The sequence below is a fragment of the Rhinoderma darwinii genome, chromosome 5 (genome assembly GCF_050947455.1).
Source record: "Rhinoderma darwinii isolate aRhiDar2 chromosome 5, aRhiDar2.hap1, whole genome shotgun sequence".
Lineage (NCBI taxonomy): Eukaryota > Metazoa > Chordata > Amphibia > Anura > Rhinodermatidae > Rhinoderma > Rhinoderma darwinii.
In genome coordinates this window covers 269091959-269117377 of record NC_134691.1, presented here as the reverse complement: position 1 = coordinate 269117377, position 25419 = coordinate 269091959, and the positions used below count along the sequence as shown (strand labels likewise).

The following is a 25419-nucleotide window of genomic DNA, read 5'->3' as shown; positions in this document are numbered from 1 at the left end:
TGCACTACATCACTGTTCTCCAACCTTGTTATCATGAATATGCAACTGCCAACATGGCGTAAAAGCTGGAAGTTATAGTTTCACAATAGCTTGAAAGCCGTACGTTGGAGAAAACGGTACTACATTATGTATTGAAGCATATATTCAATAATCAATTTAATAATTCTCGGTAATACTAAATGAAGCCTGAGATTTTTGGATCTGGATCAGTGAATGGCAACGTCAAGCTTTATTCCGGCACATTAAAAAGCGCTTACAGAATCATTTGCACACAGACATCTCCGCTTACCTTTTTTTGAACACCAAAAACGTTTTACTTATAGCAGACAGGTTCAAGGTGAAGTCATGTTTTTAAACACACATTTACCAATGAAAACATCATATAAACTGTGATTCATTCCCATGTCATGTATATTTCTTAGATCGCGCAACGTAAGTATTTTGGATCGAGGTTATTAAAAAAAAAAAAATAAGGATGGACATTCCCTTCAACTACTGCCGTAAAAAAAAAAAAATTACATTGATTGGACGGTGCATTGTTTTCTGATCACATTTCAACTTAACATGAAAATATTTTAAAAAAACATTTTAAATATTTTAACTAATGTCTTTTTTGAATGAGTACACATTAAATCTTATTATCTAAATGAAAAAATAAATATGCTATGTCTCTAAAAACAGGATGCTATTTTAAGAAATAAAGTTATGCAAGTTTTTGTGTTGGAGGCATCTTTGACATAACACTACTATAATTAACCCTTTAATGACCGGCCACTGTCTTTTGACGGCAGTGCAGGTCCTCAGTCTACTTCAATGTCATTTGGCGTCGCTGAAGAAGAGGATAATGAGCTCTCCAGTGATCGATCATTCTCTAAGCAGGAGAGGTTACTAACAACTTCTATTCTTATAGATGCCTTTTGAGTATGGCCGGGATAGGAGGAACCCTTTGATCGTTTAACCCTTTGATTGCCGCGGTTCATGACTGTGGCATGATCAAAGAGGACTCCTCCTTTCAATAGCGTCACTAGGTTTCACTAGAACACCAGGGATGTCTGTTCCATAAGCCTGCTGTTAGGGCACACTAATATTGTGTAACACCAGCCTGTATCATAGAGACACAGAAGATAATGTACTAGCATACAGGAGTGTGCTAATACATTACAAGTAAAAAAAAAAAAGTTGTAAAATAGTTATCCCTTTAATAATAAAAACATAAATTAATTTTAAAAAAAAGTCAGCAAAAACAAATATATAACAAAGTGATTATTTTGTATAAAATACATTTTATTGTGAATACAATACATACAAAAAAAACCTGCACATATTAGGTATCCACACAAGCGTAATAATCGGAGGAATTCATTTACCAGGTCATTAAGTGTAAAACGTGAACAGTGTAAAAAATAAACAAAAAAACTATTGAAAGACACATTGAAAAACAAATTCTACAAATTACACAGTAATTTTTATGTACCCCCCCCCCCAACTGCGGCGAAAAAAAATACAACTTCTGCCGCATAAAACAACATTTCGTCAATGAAAAAATAAAAAGGTTATAGCTGCTGAATGCAAAGAGGCAAAAACGAAAATAAGTATCTGGTCATTTAGGCCATTTTAGGCCTGGCCATAAGAGGGTTAAACAACAAAAAAGGTTGTAACACATCTTCTGCACATTTGTCATTTAACCAGGGATCAACTGGAGTAAAAGGATATCAGGGCTATTCTGGAGAACAAGGAATGGAGGTGAGTATTGTCTTATTTATGATATTATTATTATTAGTTTGAGAGTATTAGCCCTAAAATTGCAAAATGCCCCTTTCAATAGGGAAAAAAAAGTGTAAAAAAAGAGTATGTAAAAAATCTGGATGACATTTCAGAAGCTTTATATTTGGAGGCTCAGTCAAAAAAAAAGAAAATAAATAAAGGGTACCTCCACGTGTGATTTCCTGCCTGACCTCAGGCATGGAGAGATGCTTCCGCATGCTGGGCAGTATTGTTGCCATGGCAACCGTACAATGCCTGGAGATTATCTTGCTGGGCGCTAACACTCCAGGTCAAACCTGATTAAATTGTTGATGCAAGTGTGAACACCCAGCAATCATTTGTTAACATTACATGACAGCCATTCAAATCACGGCTACAGAGCAACTCTCCTTTCTGGCCCATAGAGGGGGATACCGAGCAAGGGACCTCCTGCTTTGTCGTCCATAAACCACGGGGCTTTAAATTGTAATCTGTTCCAATCCTAATTATTATTGACAAGATGAACATGTTTACACTTGCAAGAAAATGAAATTATTTTGGTTAATCCATAAAATAATAAGAGTGGGTAAACGCTGGATTTTTATATTTTTTTCTTAAGGGTGATAGAGGATTGCCTGGTCTGATGGGTGTGCATGGCGACCATGGATGTGCAGGAACCAGAGGCCCCAAGGTAACACTGTGATATTAAATTGATATTCCAAATATATTACTGCCATTTGAGAGCTACAAAAAAAAAAATTTTTATGATAAAATATAAGAGAGACTACAACTAAATCTACAGTTGATGTCATTAATTTTTATTGTATATAGTACTGTAGATACATACAGTGGATAGATAGGGTTGTGACCACAACCCCTTTAAAAATCACAGGGTTCCATAGCGAAAGTCAAAGTCAACCTTGCATATAGTGACTGCATCAAAGTGAGTGACCAAATACCAGCTCATTCACCATGCTACAGTTTGCGTAAGAAAGCAGGTGGCCAAACACACAGCAGCATGGCAAACAGCAGCTTTAATAGGCTGTCACTGGGAACTTTCTGGACGTAGGGTCAGATTAGGGCCATCAAGAGTAATGGTATCTCATGACTAGTGTTGATACCTACTGTGGGGCCCCTGCCAATGAAGCATTTAGAACATATCCTTTTGATATGTCATATCAACCACAGCAACCCATAATCCGTGCAAAGAAAATCACAGCATCCTCTACTTTGGTCCATTTCTCGTACTAGATTAACCCATTCAAGTCAATGGGACCGTGGGAAAAAACAGACAGCACACAGATGCTATGTAGGTGCAGTCAGTTTTTTACTGCTGAGTTGTTAACAGATGCTCAAAAGAAAGCAGAAAGTACTGCCGAAGCAGCATCAGTTTTCTTTTTACGTATGTGGAAAAAGTGCTGATAACTGTTGCCATACAGACATAAAAAACTGACAAAGCTAAACGCACCGTGACATAATACTGATTGAACGCTGGTGTAAAATCAACAGTTTTTCCCTGATAAAAAAAACAGATGAGTTTTACAATTCATGTCTGAATAAGGCTGAAAGTGAATAACTTTGTGTGTGTGTTTTTTTTTTCTCAGGGAAACAGAGGGCTTCCAGGAGACAAGGTCTGTATTTGTTTATTGTTGTTGTTTTTCAGCAACAAAAATATAATTTTGCCATTAACCCCTTAATGACCAGGCCATATTGCACGTTAATGACCCAGGATTATTTTTTGTTTTTTCACGGTTGCATTCCAAGAGTCGTAACTTGTTTTTTATTCCGTCTACATAGCCGTATAGGGGCTTGTTTTTTGTGGGACAAGTTATATTTTGTAATTCTACCATTTTTAGATGCTTATAATATATTGATTAACTTTTATTAACTTTATTTTAGGAGAGAATTGAAAATAAGCAGCTATTCCAGCACTAATTTTCACGTTATAAATTTACGTGCACGTGATCCAATGCTCGCTGGTTCAATTCCCCTAGGGGGACTTATAACAAAAATATAAAACTGTTAAATTAAGAGTTTTTTAATGTACAGAAAAAAGAATGTAAAGTTAAATTTTTTCCCTAAAGTAATGATTAAAAAAAAAGTTAACATAACTGGTATTCGTAAAAGTCTGAACTATTACAATATAATGTTATTTATCCCTCGCAGTGAACGCCGTAAAAAAAAAAAAAAAAATGCCCAAATTGTTGTTTTTCGGTCACCTTAACTTCCAAAATTTTTTTATAAAAAGTGATCAAAAAGTCGCATGAACAACAAAGTGTTAATTTTTTTCACAAATTGTTTTTTCTTTATAAAAGTGGTAAAACATAAAAAAATATATAAATTTGGTATTGCCGTAATCGTATCAACCCATAGAATAAAGTAGGCATGTCATTTTTACCACACAATCAACGCCGTAATAAAATGTTTTCAGTTTCCCAGTACATTATATGGTACATTGTGCTATGAAAAAATCCAACTTGTCCTGCAAAAAAAAAAACCCCACATACGGCTGTGTCGACAAAAAAATGTAAAAGTTATAGCTTTTGGAAGGCGGAGAGAAGAAAACGCTCATAAAAAAAGCAAAATTGGCTGCGTCCTAAAGGGGTTAATTCAAATGTATGGAATTGATTTTCAATTGCAGTAATAAAATATGCCTCATGGGATAACACCTTTAGGGCATGGCCCCACGTGGCGTATTTCTGCCGCAACTGTCCGCATCAATGCCGCACAGAATCTGCGTTGCAGATTCTGTGGCGGATCTGCCCAAAATGTGCAGTAAATTGATGCGGACTGACCGCTGCGTATTGAGGGGAAAGTACTTCCCTTCTCTCTATCAGTGCAGGATAGAGAGAAGGGACAGTAATTTCATACTTACCGGCCGTTGTCTTGGTGACGCGTCCCTCTTTCGGCATCCAGCCCGACCTCCCTGGATGACGCGGCAGTCCATGTGACTGCTGCAGCCTGTGATAGGCTGCAGCCGTCACTTAGACTGAAACGTCATCCTGGGAAGCCGGACTGGAGAAAGAAGCAGGGAGTTCTCGGTAAGTATGAACTTCTATTTTTTTTACAGGTTGATGTATATTGTGATCGGTAGTCACTGTCCAGGGTGCTGAAACAGTTACTGCCGATCGCTTAACTCTTTCAGCACCCTGGACAGTGACTATTTACTGACGTCGCCTAGCAACGCTCCCATAATTACGGGTGCACACACGTAGTCACCCGTAATTATGGGTGCACACACGTAGTCACCCGTAATTACGGGAGCCCCATTGACTTCCTCAGTCTGGCTGTAGACCTAGAAATACACATAGATCCATGCAGAATGAAGAAATGTCATGTTAAAAAACCAATACGCTCCGCAGCACACATAACCATGTACATGACATCTGCGAACTTCATTGCGGAATTTTGAATCTCCATTGAAGTCAATGGAGAACTTCCGCAATGAGTCCGCAACCAGTCCGCCACAGGTCCGCAACATCCATTGTATGCTGCGGACACCAAATTCCGCACCGCAGCCTATGCTCCGCAGCGGAATTTTCCGCATCGCCTAACAGAACCCTACTAAAAAGAAGTGGAAGTCAATGGAAAAACGGGTCCGCCGTGGATTAACGCTGCGGAGTGTCCGCAGCGGAATTCCAGAGCAATTCCGCCACGTGGGGCTTTGCCCTTAGGGTGAGTTCACATGGAGTATATTGACGAGTTTTTTGGTGCGGAAACCGCGCTGAAAAACGCTCCAAAAAACGGCCGAAAATGCCTCCCATTGATTTCAATGGGAGGCAGCAGTAAAACCGGCTCGCGGGAGAAAAAAGGGACATGCCCTATCTTTGGGAGTTTACGCCTCTGACCTCCCAGTGACATCATTGCGAGGCAGAGAAAGCGTATTTCGTGGTGTTTTATGCCCGCTGTGCTCAATGGCCGCGGGTGAAAAACGCCATGAAAATCGGCGTGCAGGCAGAGGAAAACCTGCCTCAAAATTCCAAACAGAATTTTGAGGCAGAATTTCCTCCTGCAAGAAAACTCTGTGTGAACCCAGCTGGTGCTCCAGACGTTTTTTGCACAGTGGTTTGACAAAAACTCGTCAAAACACTCGTCGAGGCGTTTTTTTCCAGTATCTGACTGATTGAAATGGGGTTTTGGAGGCGGAAACTGCCTCAAGATAGGTCATGTCGCTTCTTTGTACTGCGACGCGGTTTTTCAGCTCGCGGTAAAAAAAATTGTCTGTTTCCGCGTCAAAAAACTCATAAAAAAACACAAAAAAAGTGTGAACAGGGCCTTAGGGGTTAATTATGCAAAAAGTTAAAAAAAAATCGAAAAGTAAAAATCTTTCATTTAGCAAATTTACACTAAAATACAGTATTATTATTAAACCATTTTGTTTTGATCATTTTTAAATATGATAAGTATAGTTTCAGGTGTTGGCTATGTTTTGTTTTTTGCTTTTTCACTCAATCTGTTTGTTCTTTGACAAATTGTTGTACATCTTTTATAATATTTGTCATTTTGGATATGCCACTAGATATTTATTGTAGTGTCCATCACTCTAGGTTAAACTGGCCGTAATGCGATTAAAGCCCATTCTAATTTTTTTTTCATAAACACAGCATAACTCTTTACTTGAATAGGTCTGCGGTGCTGGGCATGATGCTGGGCACAATGTTAACAGTTTACTGCGTTTATATCTTATTTCTACATTTTTGTCTTATTGTTCTTTATTAAAAATGCACTCACTTCTCTGATAAAAATCAGCTGCTCTATACCACTGTCACAAAGCCCACAACCTAATTTCAATATCGTTGCTAATTTAGTGTACCTAACCTTTTTATTTTACTTGAAAAACGGGAGCTTTAACAAGCGATTGTAAGATCCCTAGTACAATACACTGCAATAGTTATGAATTGCAATGTATTGTGATTTTTACCGGCTCCTATTAAGCACTGCCTCTGCAGGGCTTAAGAGGAGCACCAAGATGGCAGACCTGGGGGCCTTCATTAGGCCCCCAGGATGCTATGACAACCATTGGCACCCTAAAAATACAATATTTGAAGCAGCACAAATCCCGTAGGCTTGAGAAAGACCCTCCACTTGTCACGGGTCGAAACGTTGCCATTTTTTACTGGATGTTTGACCAATAAAAGAACTTATTGATTGAAACTTGGGAGACGTGTGCTGCTGTTCACCACGCTTTTTCTGAAGAACCATTGGCACCCTATGATCGACTGGGGGTTGATGGACTGAAAAAGGAGGCTTCCCCCTCCGTCTAACAGTCTTAGATGCATCTAAGTAATTAAATGGTCGATATCTGAGTTATCTTCAATCACGGTCTTTAGTGCGAGATGTCAGCTGTTATATACAGCTGGCATCCACGGTTTATGGAGCAGGCTCAGTCCATGAGCATGCTCTGTACTCTCCCTCCTACTGACTACGATGTACTACTAATAAACAGACCCCACATTCCAACCAATACTATATACTGTATAGTGCATGTATTGAAGGAATGTTGGACTGAAATACTAAGAGTCTGCCTTTAATCAAAGTTCCCACTGTCCAGCTATGAGCAATAATCGTATGTCCCCTTTTATTTGGATAGACTAATATGCTGTTTTTACTGAACATAGCCCACGTCAGCAATAATGATGAATAGGTAATTTGTGTAAGAACCCCCAAAGATAAACCCTCGCCTACTGGTGGATCATAATATCATGGAAGAGCCTAGGCCCATTGGTGGATCATCTGGTCTTCTAGTTCAACCTGTTCAAGTCTTAAAAATTGTATATATTGGTTTTTGTTCAATAAAAGAAGATCGGATATTTATTTTCAGACAGGCAGTCCTAATTTTTACTATGACTATAGCTATCATTTTAATGATTATATAAAGCTCCTTAATTTAATATACACAGCATAAATGTATTTGCTTGTGTTTTTGCAGAGTGACAATGGGGAACCTGGACTTGATGGACTTAATGGAGAAGAGGTATACTGTTTAATATACATGTATATAACTATTTTAGCATCTTATTGCAATAAAAATTCTCAGTTATATCTTTTCTTTCCTTTTTTTAAAAAATTTCTGTCCTTCTTTTAGGGAAAGTCTGGACATCCAGGAAAAAAAGGAGAAAATGGTGAAAACGGAGAGCAAGTAAGATATTTGTAGAATGCTATACTATGCCTGAGAATATGTTTGCAACTGCACATATATTCAGCTTAAGCATTAGACATATCGTGATCATTATTATTATTTTTATGAATCTGAAGCTGAAAATCATGATGGGCCTATTGTGAGCTGCGCCGTGCCTCTGGGACAGGAGGGGGAGAGTAGTGTGATTAGTGTTATGGCAACGCTCATATAAGTTTTACATTTAAAAAAAAACAAAACACTGCTGCAGTGCTCCATACTAAAAACATTACCTAAGTGTCATTGGCTCCTAAACTGAAGAATTTTTGTCGCCAAATGTAAACACATATACAGTATATAAATAATGTTATAATAAAAAAAACTTACAAGCTCAGTACATAAATGCAGCAAAAGAACAAAGCTCATAACATAAATACAGCACCAGTACCAAGCTCAATATAGAGATAGGATGACAGAGGCAAGCACAGTACAAAGATACCAAGCTCAGTACCTAAGTATAGCAAAAGTACCAAGCTAATAACATAAATACAGCACCAGTACCAAGCTCCATACTGAGAAAGAGTGCATGAAATAAGCTCAGTATACATATGCAGCAACAGAACAAAGCACAGTACATAAATACTGCACAAGAACCAAACTCAGTACACAAACACAGCAACAGAGCAAAGCTCAAAACATAAATACAGCACCAGAAAAAAGCTCAGTACATATATACCGCACCAGAACTAAGCTCCGTATATAAATACAAAACTAAAACCAAACTCAGTATATAAATACAGTACCACAACCAAGATCAGTACATAAATACAGCACCAGAACAAAGCTCTGTACATATATATAGCACCAGAACAAATCAGGACATATATACAGCACTAGAACCAAACTCAATAACTCAATACAGAGAAAGTATAAATGAAACAGGCTCAGTATATATATATATATATATATATATATATATATATATATATATATATATGCAGCAACAGAACAACCAAACTCAGTACATAAATACAGCACCAGAACTAAGATTAGTACATAAATACAGCACCAGAATCAAGCTCAGTACATAAATAGAGCACCAGAACCAAGCTCAGTACAGAAATACAGCACCAGAACAAAGCTCAGTACATAAATGCAGCACCAGAACAAAGATCAGTACATAAATACAGTACGATTAACAAAGCTTAGTACATAAATACAGCACCAGGACCAAGCTCAGTACATAGACAGCACCAGAACAAGCTCAGTACATAAATACAAAACCAAAACCAAGCTAAGTATATAAATACAGCACCAAAACCAAGATTCGTACATAAATATGGCAGCTCGGACAGTAGCAAGGCAGGCTCGGCTGGGACTAGGCAGCACGCAATCGTCAGGCATGGTGTAGCAGGACAGGCGTGGTATACAGCACAGCACGACTACAGCTCAGCACGGCACTTGACCAGTATAGCACGGGATCCAGGATACAGGAACAGGGAACACTGGGAACTGGAAAACACTAGGAGACTATTTGCTTAGACAAACTAGGAAACGACAAACAACGCTCAGGCATGGGCTCTTCTTACAGTCCAGGGCACTCATGGGCTGATTACACATTAAAGTCCGGTGCGCGCACTGCCCCTTTTAGAGCGGGCATGAGCGTGCGCGCACACCCTACGAGACCCAGCCGAGATGAGTGGAAGTGAGCGCTGTTGTCTCCTGAGGAGGAGACTGGGGCCAGCGCTCGCCGACCCATGGCTGCGGCCGTCAGGAGGTGAGTGAACCTGACGGCCCGCGGCCATGGACATGACACTCAGTACATACATACAGCACACAAACCAAACTCATGACATATATACAGCACCAGAATCTAGCACAGTACTTACACATACAGTATATACCGAACCAGAACCAAGCTCAGATAGTTTGCAATGTAAGGTTAATACAATAACTACAGTTTTAATCACACACACACATATATATATATATATATATATATATATATATATATATATATATATATATATACATATATATATATATATCAGCATTGTGAGAAACTAGACATGGACCGCACAATCCACAGTATATACGTTGATCTGAGCCGCTAGGCATAATTTAGAAAGATGAACATGAGGTTCTTTGTAAACATTTTGATCAAACTGTATAAGCCCACTTGCCACTTCACGGCGACCTCTTTAAAGTGGGTCCCTACTCTAGCGGTTGCAGCACCGCATGGCGGCTACCGCCACCACAGCACCGCTCCTGCAGAGGGAGCAACCCAGGGGTCCAAAAGCACCCATGCCTTCAGACCGTGCCAAGCCTCCTTGGCTCTGGGCCACGTCCCCCTACAAGTGCAGCACTACAGCAACAGACACCACCATACAGCACCACAACATGTGAACAGATGGAAAGAGCTCACCTTGCCATGCGCCCCCAGTGGCCAAACTGAGAGCACAAGCAAGAGCAGGAACACTTATGAGGTCATTCTGATATTAAAATCAGCTGGGTATTTTTTCAAATGCGTGGAGTGCTGGTAACAAGTAAAACAAAGGAAATGAGGAGGATAGACTATACAATATCAGCATTGTGAGAAACTAGACATGGACCGCACAATCCACAGTATATACGTTGATCTGAGCTGCTAGGCATAATTTAGAAACATGAACATGAGGTTCTTTGTAAACATTTTGATCAAACTATATAAGCCCACTTGCCACTTCACGGCGACCTCTTTAAAGTGGGTCCCGACTCTAGTGGTTGCAGCACAACCGAGTGGTAATCAAATGAGAGTGATGGGTGCATGTAGGCACAGGAACCAGGTCCAACGGACTTCTTAAAGAGGCTCTGTCACCAGATTTTGCAACCCCTATCTGCTATTGCAGCAGATAGGCGCTGCAATGTAGATTACAGTAACGTTTTTATTTTTAAAAAACGAGCATTTTTGGCCAAGTTATAACCATTTTCGTATTTATGCAAATGAGGCTTGCAAAAGTACAACTGGGCGTGTTGAAAAGTAAAAGTACATCGGGGCGTGTATTATGTGCGTACATCGGGGCGTGTTTACTACTTTTACTAGCTGGGCGTTGTGTATACAAGTATCATCCACTTCTCTTCACAACGCCCAGCTTCTGGCAGTGCAGATCTGTGACGTCACTCACAGGTCCTGCATCGTGTCGGCACCAGAGGCTACAGATGATTCTGCAGCAGCATCGGCGTTTGCAGGTAAGTCGATGTAGCTACTTACCTGCAAATGCTGATGCTGCTGCAGAATCAACTGTAGCCTCTGGTGCCGACACGATGCAGGACCTGTGAGTGACGTCACAGATCTGCACTGCCAGAAGCTGGGCGTTCTGAAGAGAAGTGGATGATACTTCTCGTCAGAACGCCCAGCTAGTAAAAGTAGTAAACACGCCCCGATGTACGCACATAATACACGCCCAGTTGTACTTTTACTTTTCAACACGCCCAGTTGTACTTTTGCAAGCCTCATTTGCATAAATACAAAAATGGTCATAACTTGGCCAAAAATAGTCGTTTTTTAAAAATAAAAACGTTACTGTAATCTACATTGCAGCGCCTATCTGCTGCAATAGCAGATAGGGGCTGCAAAATCTGGTGACAGAGCCTCTTTAAGACAAAATGGATAAAAGACCACAGCACTCTAATAGATACATTAGTGACGGCATGAATGCAACATTTTAACCCCTCAGGGCCTTTGTCAAGTTGGGTGACAAAGACTCTGAGGGATTAAAACATTGTATTCATGCTGTTGAGGGAATTGGAAGCTCACTATTGCATCAATTGGGGGTGCCTCAGTTTTTTCTGCATTTTTCTTTTCTGATTTTAAACTTGCTCTTTCCTTTTCTTCTCCCTACCATCCAGACTAACATAACGACTTCTGCCAGCCACGACCTACTCTCTGTAGAGTTTCTAGCCCAGATGGCTTTGGCATCCTGTTTTCAAACACATCCGCACCTATATACAAACACAAAATCCTCATAATGCTACACACTGTGCCCCCTGAAAATTATAGCAACACACACTGTGCCCCTGAATATTCCGCCACACACTGCGCTTCTGAATATTATTGTCACACAATGTGCCCCCTGAAAATAAAGTGTCACACAAGCTGTGGCCCATAAAGACAGTACCACACACTTTCAGCCCTGAAAAGTGTCATGAACTGTGCCCCATGCAAATAAAGTGCCACACACAGTGCCCCTTGTAGATAGTGCCACACAATCTGTACCTCCTGTAAATATTGCCATATGCTCTGTGTCTACCTGCAGAAATTGCCACATGCTCTGTGCTCCTGTAGATAGCGCCACATGCTCTGTGTCCCCATTAGATAGTGCCACATACTCTGTGTCCCCTTTAGACAGGGCCACATTCTTTGTGACCTCTGTAGATAATGCCGCATGCTCTGTGTCCCCTGAAGATAGTCCCACATGCTCTGTGCTTCTTGTAGATTGTGCAGCATGCCCTGTGACCACCCATAGATAGTGCCACATGCTCTGTAACCTTTGTAGATAGTGTCACATGCTCTGTGCCCCCTAAAGATTTTGCCACATGCTCTGTGCCCTATGCATAAAGTGCAAAATACTCTGTTCCCTCTGCTAATGCATTAGCCCCATTTAAACCCCTGAAGAAGCTACGTTCGTAGCGAAACATGTCGTGGGGGCTCTTACTTTCATTTTAACCTCAACGACTATTTGACAGTTAGACCTAATTCAATATATAGAGTTAGTGGTAGTACAGTGTCCTGCAGCCGCTGGCTGTAAGACTTACACACCAGGTCGCTCCTGACCCGGCGTATTTTGGCAACGTGCTATATTAACTAGATACTGTCAGCTAGCGTTTGCCACTTTTTATTGTGTGTTTACTGTTTAGTTTATAAGTGTTCAATAAAAGTTATATTTTAGACTCTCTGGCCATTTTGAACACCATCTGGAGTGACCAAACCTGCTAAGACCATAGATTGATTTTTTTGGGGGGAGGCCTGGAGTTGTTGCACCATTCACCAAATTGTAAATCCGGAACTGCTGAAGATCCAGAAAAGTCTTGCACCTGTAAATGCAATATGTGAACATCAATTTCATTCGGATACCGGTTAGGTTTAGACATTTTACTGGGACAGTGATGATAATTCACAGAAATAACTACTCAATAACCAAAATGTTGCATTCTTTAAGAAGTATGATGTAACCAGGGGCAGACTGAATTGATCTTGCCACTGAATGTCATGGACATCTTACCAACTACTATAGCCATTAAACACTTGATTTGGGTAACCAAAATCCTTGATAGGAGCACTAATCATTTGTATTTCTTTTTTTTTTTAGTTTATTGTTTTTGAAGGCCCTGCACTTGAACTAAGCTAGTTCTCTAACTGACCAAAAAAGCTGTGGGCCTACCCTGGCCATGGGCCCTTGGTGACTACTCTAATGTCTAAATAATCAGTCTGCCCCTGGACGTACCTGACAAAAATGTTTTTGAATTTTCATAGGGTAAATCCGGATTAAGGGGAGCTAAAGGTGATGAAGGCCATATAGGTCCGAAGGGCTCTATAGTAAGTATATACTTTCAAAAATCATTAATTGTTCTCGTCCATTGGTTAATCCTTTTGTTCTTTTATGTAATCCAGTAAATTGCTAGGGAACTAAGTAAAGGTCCTTTTACACACTGGCCGACACTCGGCCGGTGCAGCGTGCGCCAATTAATGAGACATCTTTGATCGGCGCTCGATTGCTCCTGTCACACAGAGCTAGGGATAGGGACGAGTGGTCGTTACTCCGATCGCTCGTCCCCATACATTATTATCATGTCGGCAGCGTGTCTCCCTGTTTATGCAGGGAGATGTGCTGCCGACAACTAAAATTTTTTGTTTTTTAAAACGGTACGACCAGCAGACGAATGAGTTTGCTCGTTCATCTGCTGCCCTTCTTACACAGGGCAATTATCGGCAACGAGCGTTATATGAACGCTTGTCTGCCCGATAATAGTCCTGTTGAAAACCCCCTTAATTTAACCGAAAACTGATTCATGATCTGTGGCCAACATTTTAGACTTTCACTATCAAAGGTATCATGAACAAAAATTAGTTTGGTTCATGTAATAACTTAACCCCCTGCCACCTAATGGGAACAAAAAAAATTTGATTTATATTCTATGAATGGCTATAGACCATATCTATATCTAAATGTCAAAGTATTTATGGAAAATTACTATAAAAAAATAACCTGAAATATCCCAACAAAAAACTGTATAGTGATGTGAATAATTAATGCAAATCATAAAAAGAAACACCTCAGAGCATTGTATAAAAAATGTCAATCATGTTTTTTCTTCATTGAACTAGTACTTTTATCTTGTTTTATTCACAGGGTAATCCTGGAATAAAGAGCACAATCAATGGACCTCCTGGTCCCAAAGGAGAATTAGGCATGGAGGTGATTGTCCATTGTACTGCTCTTCATAATCTTTTTTTTATTTTAAGTTTCACCAGAGTTTTAGAATATACAGCTGTAAAAGATCTGCCAGACACAGCTTCTGTGTCAACGCCCATAGGTAATCAGTCTGCACCTGCTTCTATGTCTGTGAGACTGACTCCATCTTCCACCACTCAGGATGGCAGGCTTAGGAGTGGGAGAGCCTATCACAGCCTGGCCAGACGGCGGCGCTAGCTCCCGCCCTCTGTCTATTTATACCTGCCTTTCCTGTTCCTCCTTTGCTTGTGATTCTTCTCTGCTGGTTTCCTGGCCCTGCTGCAGCTTCTTGAACTACTACCCTCTGCTTGTTATTGACCTTGGCTTTTCTGACCACTCTTCTGCTCAGCGTTTTTGTACCTCGCTCATCTCCTGCTTTGACTCGGCTCGTTCACCTCGCTTGTTGCTCACGGTGTTCCCGTGGGCAACTTCCCCATTTCCCCGGCTTCTTTGTACCCTTGTCTGTTTGTCTGTCGTGCACCTATTGAGTGTAGGGACCGTCGCCCAGTTGTACCCCGTCGCCTAGGGCTGGTCGTTGCAAGTAGGCAGGGACTGAGTGGCGGGTAGATTAGGGCTCACCTGTCTGTCTCCCTACCGCGACATTACAACAGCGCTTGCAAAAAGTGTTCACAATTTTGTTGTGTGACAACATTTAATCAGTGAATTTCTACGTTTATTCTTTAACTCGATCAAGAAAATAACAAGTACGTTTATATGTGGCAGACAATTTCCACTGCAGATTTTGCGGCAGATCTGCAACGGACCGGTGGCAAAATCAGCATGTGAAACATGCAGATTTTGCTGTAGATTTAGCAGTGGATTTTCTGCTGGCTTCACCCTATCCATTTCAAAGGGTAAATTCCGCTGTATAAATCCGGTGCTTCTCTACAACAGTATATTATGCATAATCTGCATTTCATTGTAACAGTGGTAACAGCCATAGTATAGCATTCTATCGTTTAGAATGGCCCATAGTAGTCATCTTTCGCTGCAGCACTTTCAGAATAAGTGGTAAATAGAAAAAGAACCAAAATAACTAAATAAACAATATGTTCCATTCAAACAACTTTCTAGGGTGAACCTGGGCTGGAAGGAAAATCTGGAGAACCTGGTGCAGTTGGAAGTGAAGTAAGATTTAAACTTTGTCTCCTGAGAATATATAGCATATGATACAAATTAATTTGGTTATTTATCAAACTGTTTACTATGTTATTTCTATAGGTGGCGTCTTTACTATTCATACAGTATTACTACTGGTTATTTATCTAGCCTTGACATATTCTATAGAGAATACACATCAGAACTTATACAAAAATAATAAAATAGGTGTCGACCATGAGTGAAACTTCTAGGGTAGCAAGAAATCCAGCAACTAATGGGCCCATCTCCATTCAGGTAAGAGGTGGAGTTGGTGATAACTGTGAATGATGGAAGGCGAGAGCGGAAAAATCAACAGAGAGCACTTATAGAGACCAAGAAAAGGCGGAAAAGGCACAGGACACCACAATAATTCTAAGCCTTTACTGTTCTGATGGAGCGGGCGTCATTCTAAGTTTTACTATTGGATCCATTTTGTCCATTGTAGTATAATTTATACTTTTTTATGAATGTCAAAGCCACCAAATCCAGTATTAATCTAAGAATGACCAAACAATGAGTTAATTTACTATCTGTTAGTAAATAAGAAAGTCTTATTCTATATTTTAGAGTCTTCCTGGTCGACGAGGCACTTCTGGACCAACGGTATGTTTATAGCAAGTTATACAGCCAGGATAAATTTACATTTATCAGCATTTAATTTTTGATAATTTTAGTTACTTTTAGAATTGTTTTTTTATTTTTTCTATTTTATAAACAGTTTTTATTGTTTTTCAAAAAAAGGTAACAAACAGTATCGAATACTATATCCTTATAATTGACATAAATTGTCATTGACTTTTAGAGTTTTTTATGTTTCAAAATACATTTCTGGCAAGAACAAGATCATATTGTGGGATGTAACATTATACAATCACTTATTTTATGAAAACATCTTCAGGAATTTTCACTAAGGGTATCATTATATGGATTTGCATGACAACACAAACACAACGTAACTTTATATATCAGAATATAAACATTACTATAAACCTTGCAAATACCATGCATCAGGACAAACGCATTGCAATTCATCTTTATACAAGGTTTAATATACCTTACATTATACTTTAAGGGTATGTTCACACGGTATAGATTTGTCATAGGCAAAATGGACTTGGGTTTGTTAGAAAATCCGCAGCAGAAATCCATAGCTGACACTCAGATTCATGCCGCGGGCAGAGTTTTAGTAGATTCTGTCAGGACTGAGGCAGATTGGTGCCTTTGTTTCTGACTGAATCCTAAATGTGTGAACATGGTTTTAACTTTAAAGGGGTTGTATGAGATTAGAAAAAGGTAACTGTTTTATTTCAGAAAGAGCTATACTCTAATCCATGGGATGTGTAGATGTTCAATGATATATGTCCATTTGAATAGGACTCAATATCAGACAACAGCTCATGACAGGAGTGGCACTGCCTTTAGAAATAAAAAAGCAAATGCTGTTTTTCTAATCTTTAGTGTATGGATTACAACTGGATTTAACTGGGATTAACTGCGGATTTTCCGCAACAGAAACCCTCCTCAAAAGGCAGACTCCATGTCAATGGGAATAATGAATATCAGACTGACACAAACTGACTTTTAGGCTGGGTTCACACGTGGCGGAATTTCACTTAAATTCCGCTGCGGACACTCCGCAGCGTTAATCCGCAGCTGAGCCGTTTGTCCATTGACTTTCACTTTAATTTAGCAGTGTTCGTTTAGACGATGCGTAAAATTCCGCTGCGGAGCATAGGCTGCGGAGCGGAATTTGGTGTCCGCAGCATGCTCTGTCTGTTGCGGAGCAGTGGCGGACTCATGGCGGAATTTCTCCATTGACTTCAATGGAGATTCTAATTTCCGCAATGAAGTCCGCAGCTGTCATGCACATGTTATGTGTGCTGCGGATGCGTCTTGCTTTTTTAACTTGACATTTCTTCATTCTGGCTGGACCTATGTATTTCTAGGTCTACAGCCAGACTGAGGAAGTCAATGGGGCTCCCGTAATGACGGGAGCGTTGCTAGGAGACGTCTGTAAATAGTCACTGTCCAGGGTGCTGAAAGAGTTAAGCGATCGGCAGTAACTGTTTCTGCACCCGGGACAGTGACTACCGATCACAATATAGAGCAACCTGTCAAAAAAATAGAAGTTCATACTTACCGAGAACTCCCTGCTTCTGTCTCCAGTCCGGCCTCCCAGGATGACGTTTCAGTCTAAGTGACGGCTGCAGCCAATCACAGGCCAAGCACAGGCTGCAGCGGTCACATGGACTGGCGCGTCATCCAGGGAGGTCGGGCTGGATGCCGAAAGAGGGACGCGTCACCAAGACAACGGCCGGTAAGTATGAAATTCGTTTACTTTCACTAGGGAAAGTGCTGTCCCTTCTCTCTATCCTGCACTGATAGGGAGAAGGGAAGCACTTTTCCCGCAGTCCGCAGCAGCTAGTCCGCATCAATTTTCTGCACATTTTGTGCAGATCCGCAGCCGTAATCCGCAACCCGGATTAGGTGCGGCATTGATGCGGACAGTTGCGGAGGAAATCCGCCACGTGTGGTCATGCCCTTAGGCTTTAAAAGCTATGTCCACCTTCGCAAACACAATTTCTTTTTACAATTAAAAATGAAGCAACTTTGCAAAGGGTTTTAATTAAACATTTACATTTACATTTTGTTTCTACAGCTCCTATGCAGACCTCAGTGTCTCCATGGTAACAGACAGCAAACAAATCCTGTGTAGTCGGATCCTGCAGATACAATGCTTTCCATATGTCCCCTACTGAATGTATGTTAGTCAAAAGCAGGGAACAGATGGAATGGAGTACGACTGCAGGAATAGTGTTTGTTTATTGTCTGTTACCAAGGCGATGCATAGGTCTGTATATGAGCTATAGGAACAAAACAATAGGAAATTTTTCATCAAGACCTATTGCAAAGTTGCTTTATTTTTCATTGTGGATGCAGTGGGAAAATAATATTAATGCAATTGTTGTGTAGGTGGACTAAAACAAACAAAACCTATTATAAAATACATTATGTATTAATATATAAATACTTCAATATGGTGTGCTATACCAGAAGATCAAGATACAGATATGCAGTAAAGGTATACACCAAATCCTAAAATTAAAATACTACATTACACGTTCATATTTAAATGTACAGATACCATTTCATGATCATAAATAACATACATTTATACAAGAGACTGTAGCTTTTATATGACTGCTAAACAATGTAGCATGCTCTATATACTAAGTGAAAGTTTTTACAATTCATTCATTGCTATTTGTATTAATTTCATAAAGGTAACATCAATATTTATTTGTAGGGAATTAAAGGTAATCCTGGTGAAACAGGTGCTGTAGGAGAACAAGGCTTTAGGGGTCCTCAGGTAAATAAGCGCATGCCATATGGTTCTTAATAAATAAAAAATTCTATTTATTGATTCATTCATTTATTCATTCATTCATTCATTCATTTTTATACCAACAATTTGAATTGGGTTTGATTGTTAGTAATTTGAAGGGAAACTTCAAGCCTTGAGAGGATTCATCCAGTTAGATGACTTATGAGTTATTTTTCTGTATGACTTAATTATTACCACAATACCCATATACAGTATTCTCTTTAGGAGAGAAAACAATTAGCATGCTTCTCCAGATTGAGAAGATGGGTAAAATCCATTCTCAGTGACCCTGTCTGATATACTGGGCCCTAAAGCATACATGAGCAATCTCAAACATATTCTTATTAACTCCTTAAGGAAACATTTAATTTTCTTTTTTTTTTTTTCCTCCCCACATTTCAAGAGCAATAACCTTTTTATTTTTGCATCAACATTGGAGTTCTCCTTTTTTGCCGGACAATTTGTCTTTTTTAATGGTACCATTTAAAGTACCATATAATATACTGAAAAAAATCTAAAGATTAATTTGTAGGGTGAAGTGGAAAAAAAATATAAATTCCATCATCGTTTTTCGGGTTTTGTTTTTACGGCGTTCACTGGGCTCTAAAAACTGCGCTTCAGTATGAATATGGTGATACCAAATTTATATCTTGACTTGAGGAAAGAGATTGTTCCCTGAAACGTGTTATTTTCAGACTTATCATTTTAATCTACATTTAATAATTACAATTATTTATTACCTCTGCGGTATACTTGTGCCCTTTTTAGGTAGCACGGGAGTCTGGTACCCTTTACTAAGAAGTATCTTTTATTTTAATAGTTCGGAGGCGGTGATACTAATTATATTTATTTTTTATTGTTTATATATTTTATGTGAAACTTTTTTTTTAACTTTTCCTTTTTTATTTTATTTTATTAAAAATAGTTTTTTTGTTTTTATTTTAGTCCCCCTAGGGGATTTTACCATGCTGTACTTATGTTTTGCTGTGTATGTTCTTTTTTGTGCTCTACTATTAAGCCTTGCATTAATAGTAGCACACAGAGGGAAGACCAGGAGGCCTTCACTAGGCTTCCGTCTACGATGGCAACTGATCGGCACCGATTTTATCTTGGGGTGCAGTCGAGGGACAGAGGGAGCCCCCTCCCTCTGTCTAACTGCTCATATGCTGTGGTCGCTTTTTACTGCAGCATCGGAGGGATTAAATAGTCGGGATCTGAATTATCTTTAACTCTGGTCTTTGCAGATGGGTGTCAACTGTATGAAACAGCCGATACACGCTGGCTATGGTGTGAGCTCAACTTGCCCCATATTTTGACGGCGCACATCCGCTAGTCATGTAAGGCGGATGTCGCCAAAGGGATAAAAGGACCTGTCAGCTCTCCTGACATATTTGTTTTAGTAAAAAATTCTGGAGTACCTTTATTTAAAAGCCTGCGTTGTGCCATTTCTCTGTTATTCCTCCTGGAAATGTATAAATAAATTGACAACTTGGTGTTGCCATTCTCTTTGTCGTTAGGGTAGTACTACAGGTAAGTTAATTACTTATACATCTCTAAGTTGTTGAATTCATCAATAAAACAAAGAATTGGCCAACTAAGAGCTATCAACTCTATATTGCTTAAACATGAATTTGGTGTTTAGCTTAAAGACTATGTTCACCTTTGATTGAATTATTTTCTTTTTATTAAATCAATATTTTTTGTGTTTTTATTATACAATAAAATAATTCTTCGTAGGAAAAAAAAATTGCATCGCCACATTCAGAGAGCCATAACTTTTTTATTTTTCCAACGACGTAGCTTTATGATGGCCTTTTATTTTGCTGGGATGAGTTATATTTTTTAATATTTCTCCCATAATAGCTGCTTCAGGGAAAATACGAAATACCAATTAACCACTTAATGACCCATGATGAAAATGTAGGTCACAGTGAGGTGCTCGTTCCCTCACCGTGACATACATGTTGATCTTGTCGGTGCTGTCAGCAACCGCGGCATCTAAGGTGTTTGACAGAGGAAAGGAGCTTCTCCTCTGTCAGTCCATTAACACCCCGCATCACAATTGTGGTTCGCTGGTGGGTTTCTATGGGCAAAGGCATGGCCTAAAAAACTGCCCGTGAATTTGTTAATAGACTGCCTGTTTTAGTATATTGAGTATCTCAAAGCATTATATAAGCAATCAGAAGATCACAATGTGAAGCCCCCTAGTGGGACTAAAAAATTAATTAAATTATGTCTAACAAAATGTATTAAAAAAATAAGTGTTCACAGTAAAAAAAAGCAACAACTTTTTTTTCCCATTAAAAAGTGGTTTTATTTTGTAAAACTGTTAAAAAATACCACATACAGTATATGGTAACGACCCATATAATAATATTAACATGTTAATTAGACTGCGTGGTTAGCAACAAAATGGTAATTCATAATCTATATGTAAAAAACAAGGCTACATCAATGGAAAAATAAAAAAGCTATGGCTCTTGAAATGCAGCAACATAAAAAACTTTTTCCATGAAATGTGCTATTATTGAGGAAAGTAGTAAAAAACAAAAAAGATTATATTTGGTATCGCCATAATTGTACTTACCCATAGAACAAAAGTTATATCTTATTTATGATGTATGGGGAAGGGCGTAAATTGAAAACGCGAAAAACAGTGGTGAGATGCTATTTTTTGCCAATACCCCAAAAAAAAAGTTAACAAAAGTTAATCAATAAGTTAATCAACAACTTGCAAATGTAGTCAGGAAAACCACTAAGTAGGGTGAATACTTTCGCAAGGCAATGTATATTTACGCCACAATGGTGCCATTGAAAAATACAACTCATCCCACCAAAACAAGTCCTTATACAGCTACATCGATGGTAAAAAATATAAAAGTTATGGCCCTTAAAATGTGAAAATTTAAAAACAAATAAATAAATTGCTTGGTCTTTAAGTCCCAGGCTGGGTCCTTAAATGGTTAAAGTATATTGGTAATGTGCAATAGTTTTGTTGTTCTCTGCAGAATAGAAATAGTGTTACATGTATGGGAAGATAGTAAATTTGGCAAGGACTGTCCCATGGAGAAGAAATGAACCCTGTCTCTGGTCCCAGGGCTGGGGGTGTAAGGGCTTTACATATGACAGCTATTATTAGTTAATGTTAGTCCAGAAAACGGAGTCACATAAGAGATTCATACATGATTGCAAATTGTTATAGTTACTTCTAAAAGACCTCACCTAAAAGGATGCCAGAAACAGACAGAGTTTGCTGAAGCTGTAAATATAGGAGCTGGCTTACTTACTGACTGTCCACTTTACTAAAAAAAATAACTTGAAATATGAAATCATTAAAGTATTGTCTTTAAAGCTGTCCAAAGTTGTCATGACCAAAGAGATAAAGAAAACAACAATTCTTGCCACGTTTGCTAAGAGCATTCCGGACCCATAAGTCTTTATGTAATTGAATATATTTCTTTAAAATTTTCCCCCAAAAACGTAAAAATGGCCTATATTTATATTGTATACTGATGTCATTTTTATTTTACTGTTATCATGCTCATGATAGAAAATATATATAAGCATTGTTTATGATGCTATTATAAACTGATAATGTGCATTGTTCTTTACTACTGTTTTGTAAAAACATTTACATTCAGAGATATTGACTTTTTTGAACTTTGTTGCAGCCCGTATTTTGGCTAAAGTAAAATCAGAAAGCACAGTCAAGTTAGTAACCAACAGTCATTTTGTCAGCCTGTTCTATCAAAACTTTTTTTTCTTGGCATCAACACCCTCATTACAGACCAAATTAGATCTGTTGTCAAACTATGATTTGCTATTTAAGTGTAGCATAGTTTGGCGATAGGCCCACTCTGCTATTAGCCTAAACGGCACACAAAAATATTGTGCCATTTGGCTAATAGCGGCCATACACATTAGATCTGTATCTGCCGAACATCCTGATTTCATCAAGACTGGCGGACTATCTAATGTGTATGGCGGTGTCCCGATTTTCCCTCGATGGCAGATGTCGGGGGAGAGAAGGATCGGGCTGATCCTTTTGTTTGCAAGGAAATAAGCTGCTGCCAGCGGAGCTTTATTCCTTCTCCCTATTAAGAACACATGCAGGCTCGGCCATGACGAGCGTGCATGTGTATGGGGGGTCAGGAGGAATAGCTGTTGGAGAAACAATCTCTTGTGAGTTCTCAAGCTTGTACGAGGCGGCTTGATCAAGTAATTCCAAACCTGATGAAAAGTACAGATGATTTTTACGCACAACACACTTATGCACTTCGTTAACTTTTCAGCTTTTATCCCAAAATGTGACTTCATGTTAAAAAAAAAGATGGCATATTTATATATATTAAAATCCCCATTTCTATAGTTAAAGTATTGTTGTGTTCCCATAGGGAGGGCCAGGAATCCCAGGCATTAAAGGAGAAACAGGAAGAAATGGACTGGATGGCCTTCCGGTACGTAATCAGAGTATATTCCAAATCATTGTTGACTAAATTATGTATATTCATGATGGCAGGACATAAGAAATGAGATTTAGATGACATTTTTTTCACATCTTCTCAATTACAGGGTTCATTTGGTATTCCAGGCAGTGCAGGAGAGCGTGGGAATCCAGGAACAAGTGGCAAAAAGGTTAAAAACTATAGAGCAATCAAACCCTTTTGACAATATGGAATCGTCAATGAAAATCCTGTGTACAACATTCTAAGCAAAATACCATTTAATTAAATTACATTTGTTTAAAATGTTACGTCAGAGATTTTTAGTAACAGAAATCCCTAAATGGTGGTAATCAAAAATAGATATTGGGATGCACTCCTCAATCAATTGGCGTGGTGCTAGTAAGGTAGGGACGAGAATTCCTGACAGGGAATATCCGGCGGACAACCCATACCAGTGATATCGTCTTACAGCGACCGTGACAAAGGCCGAGGTTCGGCCGAAACGTCTTTACCAAGTCGCTTTCCACCTCAACTTTACCATCTTTTGTTGCAATAAAACTTAAATTTGTTTGCATCTGGATCTTTTGCGTACCTCTGTGTGTGCTGGGGTTATATATTTCCTAAATGGTGGTAAACAGGTTAAGAGCCCCTACCATCTGCATATCAGCGGAAGTAGTCCGAGATCATGGACTATATTGATGTTATCTTTTGACACATATCTATGACACGTCAGAAGATTTATTTTGGATTTTCCCTTTAGAAAGAAAAGGTGTTTCAATTAATGTGCTTCCAGTTCAATACTTTACACATTCCAGTTGACACAAATGTTCTTACACTTAATTTTAAGATATTTGACATATGAGTTATAACTCAAAGCTTTTAAGAGCATTTAACCAAATCAACCATTGTAAGTAATGGAAACATCAAATTTTTGAATATTTGAAATGTTAAGAAAACTCACTAATTTACCTGCTCATAGATTTGCATCTTCTCTGTTATAGAATGCAACACTCATCTCCAAAGCAATTACACGTGCATGTCTGTTGCAAAATGCTTTATTAAGTTTATATGTCTTACTTTTGAGGTTAAGACAATTTTATGTTTCATTTTACGGGGTGGCCCAGCGTACCTGCAAGTTTATGAGGGAAAATGGAGTTTAGTTGTCGGCTGAACGAGCTCCAGATAGTTATTCAAAACAATTAGAGTACCTCTTTTCTTAAAGGAAGCAACCCAAATCTAGCTTCTATATACCACCTTCATTCTTGAGGTAGATCTATTACTGCTCTTGTGCAAGAAGTAACTGCAATGCAATGTTCCTAATTAAGTTTAAGCAGTCATCAAGGATTAGAAAAAAGGGTCTTCTTTCTTAACTTGAATAAGGATGAGGTGCAATACCAGTCGCAGCCCATGGTCAGGAGTGTTGCGGTTTCTTGATCCTGGACAACACCTTTAAGAAATATGCCAAAAGCCTCAATTTAAATGTACTAGAGATTTTCTTTGTATATGACAGAGGTACCCCTCATATTACATGTTATTATTTAAAATATTCTAATGTTCTGATATTATAAGTTGTAATAGTTACACTACACTGAACGCAATATGCCTAAGATCCAAATAAAGAAACAGTTTGTTCTGTTATTTTTCAGGGTGAACCTGGTGATCCTGGAGAGAAAGGAAACCCTGGGAATGTGGGACAAAGAGGACCTATGGTTAGAAAGTGAAACATTTTATGTGCATATGAGCATATTCCAAATAGATACATAGATGTTTTATAGATAGATAGATAGATAGATAGATAGATAGATAGATAGATAGATAGATAGATAGATAGATAGATAGATAGATAGATAGATAGATAGATAGATAGATAGATAGATAGATAGATAGATAGATAGATAGATTAGATAGATAGATAGATAGATAGATAGATAGATAGATAGATAGATAGATAGATAGATAGATAGATAGATAGATAGATAGATAGATAGATAGATAGATAGATAGATAGATAGATAGATAGATAGATATACAGAAAACAGAGGATTGGAGCAGCACTGTGATAGCGCGCCTAACTAGGCTGGTGCAGGGCTTAAAAAATAA

At 38.8% G+C, this 25419-nt stretch overlaps 1 protein-coding gene across 1 annotated transcript in view; it reads left to right on the top strand.

Moving 5' to 3' along the window:
* The window catches only part of LOC142652906 (collagen alpha-6(VI) chain-like), a 79012-nt gene that overhangs the window by 19943 nt on the left and 33650 nt on the right, over positions 1 to 25419 (top strand). Inside the window, exons 12-24 of the mRNA XM_075828600.1 lie at positions 1690 to 1743; positions 2363 to 2434; positions 3348 to 3374; positions 7673 to 7717; positions 7829 to 7882; positions 13371 to 13433; positions 14248 to 14313; positions 15424 to 15477; positions 16057 to 16092; positions 18797 to 18859; positions 23269 to 23331; positions 23447 to 23509; positions 24966 to 25028. Of these exons, the coding sequence (XP_075684715.1) occupies positions 1690 to 1743; positions 2363 to 2434; positions 3348 to 3374; positions 7673 to 7717; positions 7829 to 7882; positions 13371 to 13433; positions 14248 to 14313; positions 15424 to 15477; positions 16057 to 16092; positions 18797 to 18859; positions 23269 to 23331; positions 23447 to 23509; positions 24966 to 25028 (723 nt within the window). The remainder of the gene's footprint in view (positions 1 to 1689; positions 1744 to 2362; positions 2435 to 3347; positions 3375 to 7672; positions 7718 to 7828; positions 7883 to 13370; positions 13434 to 14247; positions 14314 to 15423; positions 15478 to 16056; positions 16093 to 18796; positions 18860 to 23268; positions 23332 to 23446; positions 23510 to 24965; positions 25029 to 25419) is intronic.